Raw genomic sequence first — 7,965 nt, forward strand, 5'->3', positions numbered from 1 at the left:
CCGCAAGAACGTGGTACAAGTTTATTTTGTGATAATAGTTCGGTGATTTCACTTACAAAGAATCCAGTTTTTCAAGAAAAAAGCAAGCACACAAGGATCAAGTATCATTTCATTCGAGACTTGGTAAATGATGATGTAGTCAATGTTCGTTTTTGTACGACTCAAGATCAAGTTGCAGATACTTTTAGAAAGGCTTTGAAGACCGATACATTCATCAAGATGAAGACAAAACTCGGCGTGGTCTAGCTTAAGGGGGGATATTGGAATTCTAGGCTTGACCACTTGACCACCTATTCACTTTGCTTTTGGATTTTCTATGTTTTTGGAACTCTACTGTTTTGTAAGTTGCAATTTTGACTTGACTTGACCACGTTGGAAATCTCCTTTGTGGGAGTTAATGGCCTAGGGACATAGTTTCTTTATTTTGGAATTATGTAAGACATATACTTTTCCTATGTTAGTGTGTTAGTGGTACTTAGGGAAGCTAAAATTAATTTAATCTTGTTAATCTCGGATTTGGAATATATGCTATATTTTGGGTCATTTAACTTCTTCAAGTACAAGCCATTTTAGTGAAATTTGAAGGCTGTAGTATAACTTGGGGTTGTATCTTTGTGTGTTTGACATCAAGAGAACAATATTCTTCTCTTGAAACTCATCTTCTCCCTCCAACCTAGATGGTTTTATTCCAACATTTAGATTTTAAGGGCAATGAGTGTAAAACTAAAAGAAATACTAACCTAAAGATCGTATATATATTCGTAGGGTACCACCCACTACAATAGTGCTAGTACCATACTATATGCAGAGAATGGGATGAGATTAAAACTAAAAGGGTAAACGACACGCAAACTCTTACAAATTATAATAATACTTCTTTCTTTAAAGCTTTCACTAAAAGAGCTGAATTATATAATTAACATACACGTACCTATTTCATATGCCAAAGCTTGTAATAAAGGAACTACTTTACAGAATATTTCTAACAGAAGTGGGGCTTGGCAATAAGGACAAGAGGGTACTTCTTGTGGACTGTATTCCCATAAGCTTCAGCCATGTCCAAATCTCCCCCACTTGCGTCTTTTTGCAATTCCCAATCGAAGTGATACAGGAGATTAGCAAGTGCAAGTTGGATGGTGGGGATTGTAAACTGAATTCCGGGACACCCTCGCCGTCCCGCTCCGAATGGAATCAACTGAAAATCTTGTCCTTTGAAATCTATTGGATTACAACTATTCATGAACCGCTCTGGTCTGAATTTCTCTGGTTCTTCCCATGAGGTCGGGTCCCTTCCGATTGCCCAAGCATTAATTATAGCCCGTGTTTTTGCAGGAACATCATAGCCTTGAATTTTGACAACCTCAATCGATTCTCGCGGAACTAGTAGCGGAACTGGAGGATGCAACCTTAGAGCCTCCTTGTTCACTGATTTTAAGTAGTTCATTTCATCAGTATCATCCTCTGTAATTTTTGATTTTTCCCCGATGATCCTTCGTATCTCTTGCTGTGCTTTCTTCATAACTTTTGGATGCCTGATGAGTTCTGCCATTGCCCATTCTAAGGCTGCATATGTTGTATCAGTTCCAGCAGCAAACATGTCCTGTTAAGGTAAAATATCAAAATACATTATGCATAAGTCGTCTTATGAAATTAAACTCTATCAAGTAATAGTAAGTCATCTGTCAGAGATATAGAGCACTGTTTAATAACAAATACTACTCAACAAGAAATAGGTCGAGATAAAATTGAATCGACTCAAGTAAATCAAAGGTGATGTGCTCAATTATTAATTAACTCGGCCAGTGGGGTTATTTGGTTGAGAAATTTTTGATTGAAATCGTAGGGTGAAGCAAAACCCGAGTTGACTTAGGTGAGTTGATGATCGACTCTGGGTATTTTAAAGGAGTGTTGTAGGGCATTCATTTAATGGTCCTACCATTGATAAACCAAAGATCTCTACTATGAGATGACCCTAGCCATTTGATCAGCCGCCTTTTTCCCATGTAGTGTGGAGCATTGGCCATATCCATTTTGAACAGTCAGTTTGCAAATCATATGCATAGTTAGGATCAGTTAAACTATATCAAACTGACACAAAATCTATATTGGATATCCTAAGACACTGCAATAGAAGGGTGGCTTTGCTTGGTAAAGGGTCCTTTTAGTTGCACAAAATCTCTGGTTTGTTAAGGGGCTGTTTGGATTTGTGGGTTTTAGAATCTAGATTTTTAGTTAGAAAACAGTGCAAAAGAGGGTTCATGATCAAGCTGCTGTATGCCATCATGGCAGTGTTTCTTGGATTTTAAGTAAGAAAACCAGGTTTTAGAAATCCCATGATGGGGGAGAGGTTTTTAAAACTTGTTTTTCTTACTTAAAATCCAAGAAACACTGCCAGGACAGCATGCAGCAGCATGATCATGAACCATCCTTTACACTGTTTTCAAACTAAAAACCTTGATTCTAAAATCTGCTTATCCAAACGGCCCCTAAGTGTTTTGACGGTTTTTGGGGGTGCCACTCGTCAAAATTTAGTTTTTTGTTGCATCCAGACTCTCAAACGACTAAGAGACTAATTTGTTGGTCTCCTCCTCGTTTCTTCATTGTTTGCCCAAATGGCATATGACACTAAAGTACTAGCAAAAACGCCCAACAAAGACTCTCTAGGCAGTGATTCTAGATAGTAGGAAAGTAAACTAGTTACTCGGCAGGATGGTAGCGCATGGATGGGTGGTCCTCACTGTAGCGGATGAATTAGTAGATTTTCTCCTTGGTTTTAGCTGGTCTAGGAGTATGCTCCTGGCCATTCTTAATTGATTTTATGTATTGCAAGTTGGGACCTCTGGTCCCCAATGTAACTTTCATAGTATCAATAAAATTGTCATCTTTCAAAAAAAAAAAAATGACCAACAATGTAGGTTTTTTCTAGTAGAGTTGTGGGATTTATATTTTTCTCTCTTTCCCTATTTCTCTTCTATCACTGTATGTGATACAGGGAGCGTGGAGCAGCAATACCAAGCTAAAGATCAACACAAGCAGCAACTAAAATAATCTCGTGGGGGTTTGAAAACCTATGCCACGGTTTAGAGAAAAACTCCAATATAATACGTGAAAGGAGCAAAGCTCCTTTACCCACGTGAAAGAGCCAATGCTCTTTTCACAAGTGATGTCCCAAAAATAAACTTTATTCAATCTTTTTTTTTCTTTCCTCATCCCATTACAATATATAAAGAGCCAGAACCTAAGAATAGCAACCCTAAAGACTTGCGTAACAATTATTCTCTATATTCTATATAAAGCAACGCAACAAAAATAAAAGCAAGAAATATGACTAAGATACTCCTAAAATAGTAATCACGTAATAGATGTTAAAGTATGAAGATCCCATCGTTGGATCATCTTGGTGGAATATTAGGAAAGTTGATTGGATGGAGCAAGCTTAATAAATTAGGATTTAAGATTTCATTTGATTTGGTGGTAAATTGAAGTAGGTAAGCTTATTAGGTAACTAGATTAGATTTAAATTATCTCTTTCCCTTCTCACTTAATCTCTTTCCATGTTTACTATATTCTTCTTTATATGTTCATCATGTAAGTGCTCTATATAAGCACCATTGATTCTCTTTGTAATTTATCCAAGTTTAGTGAAATTACTAGAAAATTTTACATGGTATCAGAGCGGGTCGATCCTACCCGAGTGCGGCCTTGACGACAACCCTACAATCTTTGCTTTCCGGCGGACGGCCGATCTAGCCGTCCGCCCGGCCACCATCTTTCCCAACTTTGTCTTACTGTCCTTTTTATTTTTCTCTTAGTTTTATTTGTCCTAACCATCCAACGGCACCATTGTGTTGTTTCAGTGTGTTTGCAGAAGTGCCATTACAAGATCACAAGGGTAGAGAATGAGTTCGTCCATGTCCTTCTGACGTTCCTTTTTTTCCCGCTTTATTTTCAGTGAACCACGGTGCCCTCACCTCAAAATTGATAATGGCAGCAACATTTCCTTCTAATTTTTAGACTTTCCTCATTAGCAAAACTTTTGCACTAGCTTTGATAAAGGCAGCCCCTCCATTCCATATTTCATATCTCCAATCCCCATCTAAAATTTTATAGTTGGCCCATTATTGCGCCTTTCTCATGTAATTGCCGTTATTGTTCTAAACCATCTAATTGCCGCTTCTCACCAATTCTTTTTCTCTTCTTCACTTTCTTTTCTTCTTTTTTTATATATATTTCGGTTGAGGTACTTCATTTGAGGTGCGTGCCCGGAATATTCTCTCTTTTCAATTGAGGTGCTTCATTTGTTTTGAAGTGCATGCTTGAGAGAGTTGTTTTCAAATTCCGTGAGGATCGGAACTTGCCAACCCATGTGTCTAGCCCATTGAGGCTCATTCTCGCCCATCGAGGCATCCTTTTTGCTCTTCGAGGCTTTGGTCCAATGTGACCTATTTCCAGAAGGTTCGATATTCTAAATCGGCCTAATGACTTGCCCATTATGGCATTGGTCCATAGTGACCCATTTCTTGCCCATTCCGGCTTTGGTCCATAGTGACCAATTTCTTGAACATTCCGGCTTTGGTCCATAATGACTCATTCCTACTCGCCCATCGAGGCTTGAGTCTTGTCTAGCCCATTGAGGCAATGATATGTTCTCATTCATCTCTTCACTGCAAATCAACAATCGGCGTCTTTTTCGGCAATATACATTTGGCAACAACATCAGGACATATTCATCATCAAACTTCAGCAGTGCGCTTCAATCAAAAGATTCTATTTTCATATGGGGAGAAAATTTTATTTTCTTATTGGGGAATTTCATTGTAATCAAACGTATGTTGATTTTTCAATCCACATACGTTTGAGGGGGCATGTTAAAGTATGAAGATCCCATCATTGGATCATCTTGGTGGAAGATTAGGAAAGTTGATTGGATGGAGCAAGCTTAATAAATTAGGATTTAAGATTTGATTTGATTTGGTGGTAAATTGAGGTAGGTAAGCTTATTAGGTAACTAGATTAGATTTAAATTATCTCTTTCCCTTCTCACTTAATCTCTTTCCATGTTTACTATATTCTTCTTTATATGTTCATCATGTAAGTGCTCTATATAAGCACCATTGATTCTCTTTGTAATTTATCCAAGTTTAGTGAAATTACTAGAAAATTTTACACTAGACACTAACCATATCCTAAAACTACATATAACTTAGCTAAATTAAGTCCAAATCGCAAAATCTTGGCATCTTTAGATAGGTAATCGAAAAACCTTTCTAAAAATACCAAAATCATGCCAAAAGAACAAGATTTGATGCCCTAAAAAATAGTACAAATAAAATAACGAAAATAGAAAAAAAAAAAAAGACTTGTTCAACGCCACGGGTTTGGCATCAATGTGTCTCTATATATATATATATATATATATATATGTATGTATGTATGTAGATAATGACACCACCTTTGCTCCCTACTTTTGGCAATGAGACTCTGTATTACCAGACACTACTTTCCACCAAGGTCTTAAATTTCGGTCGAAATCTGAAATTTCGAATTTCGCCCAAGGCCGAAATCAAAATGGGCGAAATCCGAAATTTCCGAAATGTAACTTATTTCGGTCGAAATTTCGACCGAAATTTCTGGAATTTTGTTAATTTCGCCAAAATTGCAGGAAAATAATATTTTTTTAAGCCTTTAACAAATTTCAACCGAAATTACCAAAATTTCGGACCAAAAATTCCAAATTTTGTCACCCATTACCACCGAAGGAATTTCGGTTTCGGTGGGGTCCGAAATTACCCCCGAAACTGATATTTAAAACCTTGCTTTCCACTACTCAATGAGGTAGCTACGAGGAGACTACTTGACTTGTCTCATCCCTGTTGACTACTTAAGTCACTTCTACCCTATGAGGTAACTACTAGCAACCAAGTGGTTCTCGTTATGGTCATCAGGATTAACGGTCTAGATTTCATCGACATTTTCCTGTGGGACCCAGAAATTTCCTTGTAACGTCATCCAAAATTGACTCCATGCCCTAATCGTTGTCCGCAAAGAGACATAGAAAATGACTTCTTTATGAGGTCGGTTTTGTGAAGTAAACCATGTGATTCTTGTAAAGCGAGTTAGAGAGAGAGAGAGAGAGAGGGTGAGAGAGAGAGAGAGAGAGGAGGAGGTAGGTACTTGAACAAGTGCTTTGATGTGATCTTTGGTGAGGGAAAAGCCCAAGGCATCATCCTTCTGAATTCCAAGCAATACATCCACAAAGTCTACTTCACCCTCACCAATGCCACCTGTTTTAACATGTTCCTCAATTACCTCCTCCAAAAATCCATCGAACTCTTCAAAGTTCTTCCTTATTCTCGCATCCAACCCATTTAAAACATGAATCCATGAAAGAGATGGGAAATAATCTCCCACATGAAATGTCCCCAGAAGTTCCATAAACTCCCCCAGAAGTTTGCGAAATCCATGAGTAACCCCCTCGCCTCTTGAGAACTTGTCCCCAAAAGCAGCCCTAGAAACTATATTACTGGTGAGACTCAACAGTATCTCGCTCAAATTTACCGCACCCGAAGAAGTTCTTATCTTCTCTATCATATGGGTCACTTCCTCTTCCCTCACAAACCGAAAGAACTCCACCCTCTGAGTGCTCAAAAGGTGAAGAACACAGATCTTTTTGGCTTGCCTCCAATACTCGCCGTATGTTGCAAAAGCCATGTCCTTACCATCGTACATAAGTCTCTTGGCCATGATAGACGATGCCCTACTCGAGAAGGCGAGATCATGTGTTTTCATGATCTCCTTTGCCACATCGGCCGAGGATGCCACGATAGTTGGGTGGGGACCCAAGTGTACAAGCATGAGGGGGCCATGTCTCAGCGAGAGGGCTCGTAACGAGCGGTGGCGTGGCATAGTTATCTGGTGGAGGTTCCCTATTATAGGAAGCTTGGTTGGAGAAGGCAAACGGGATTTTGATTTCTCTTTGTTTTTGTGAATGAGAGAATAGAAGAAGAAGACGATTAAGAGGAGAATAGCTACTAGAATGAGAGCCATTCCTTGGCTTAGCAAGATAAACAAGAGTGGCTAACTTAAAAATTCCTCATCTTTCCTCTACTTTTTATATCAATAGTTTCGTGTTCGGTTCACTTTTCTATTTTAGGTTGCCTGTCTGCTCTCTTCCCTTACCGTGTTGCATTGGATGGAAAACGATAGTTAGGATGTGAAAAACGTATGAAAATAACCCCATCAATCCTATGGAGCAATTTTTCAATTCTTCAAGCCTTAAGTGGAGGTGAAATTGCCCCTATTTGTAATTTTGCTTTGTATAAACCTGTATTTCAGGCTAAAGTCATAGGAGTTGGATTAGGGATCTTAATCCTAAGCATAAATAATAATGTTGCATGGCTGATTTTCTAAAGAGAACGATGTAACACCCAGCCCCACAGCAACTAACTAGGACTTTATAATATTAAAGTATAGATTAAATATAGAATGACACCCACTTGCAAACGTCTATATGAAAATTTGGGCTAATGCATTTTAGCTGATCAACGGTGGGATGGTCCACTCCAACCCCTCAGGTCAATGAACGGATATACCAGATCATCAATTGGGCGAAGGAATTTAGCTGAATATTCTATTAGTGGGCGGACATCCCAAGGTTATGAGATTTAATCACATTTGAAATCAACGGCCCAATTCAATCCTCTCTAAAAATTTGTTTAGTACCACTTATATATATATATATATGAGAAAACGGTTCCTACACATATGTGTAGAGAGTTCTCTACACACTAGCTTAAAATACAGTGGGGGCCCACATTGTTTGGGTGATCCAAGCCATCCATTTTAAAGGCCCTCACATAGATAGGGTGTCTACAAAAAATCAGATCCATAGGATCATCCCAACCCTACGATTTGTGGAGGTAAAATGGATGTCTTTAAACCTTCACAAATTAGTCCATTTTTTGC

General features: G+C 38.4%; 1 protein-coding gene across 1 annotated transcript; it reads right to left on the minus strand.

The window, feature by feature from the left end:
* Positions 1-852: 852 nt before the first annotated feature.
* Positions 853-7,071, minus strand: LOC143891386 (cytochrome P450 71A1-like). Its single transcript, XM_077395960.1, has 2 exons — positions 6,175-7,071; positions 853-1,600 (listed from the first exon to the last, which is right to left on the minus strand). Exons 1-2 carry the CDS (start codon positions 7,045-7,047, stop codon positions 983-985), a joined length of 1,491 nt encoding a protein of 496 aa, XP_077252075.1. The 5' UTR covers positions 7,048-7,071; the 3' UTR covers positions 853-982.
* Positions 7,072-7,965: the final 894 nt, after the last annotated feature.

Source organism: Tasmannia lanceolata, unplaced genomic scaffold, assembly GCF_043159265.1.
Source record: "Tasmannia lanceolata isolate RefF3 unplaced genomic scaffold, GAP_Taslan_0.1 ptg000013l, whole genome shotgun sequence".
Classification (NCBI taxonomy): Eukaryota; Viridiplantae; Streptophyta; class Magnoliopsida; order Canellales; family Winteraceae; genus Tasmannia; species Tasmannia lanceolata.

Excerpts from the sequence above, each read along its gene's own strand:
- LOC143891386 (XM_077395960.1), bottom strand. The coding sequence starts at position 7,047 with ATGGCTCTCATTCTAGTAGCTATTCTCCTCTTAATCGTCTTCTTCTTC. Across the intron at positions 1,601-6,174 it reads ACATCAAAGCACTTGTTCAA|GACATGTTTGCTGCTGGAAC; the intron begins GTACCTACCTCC and ends TTACCTTAACAG.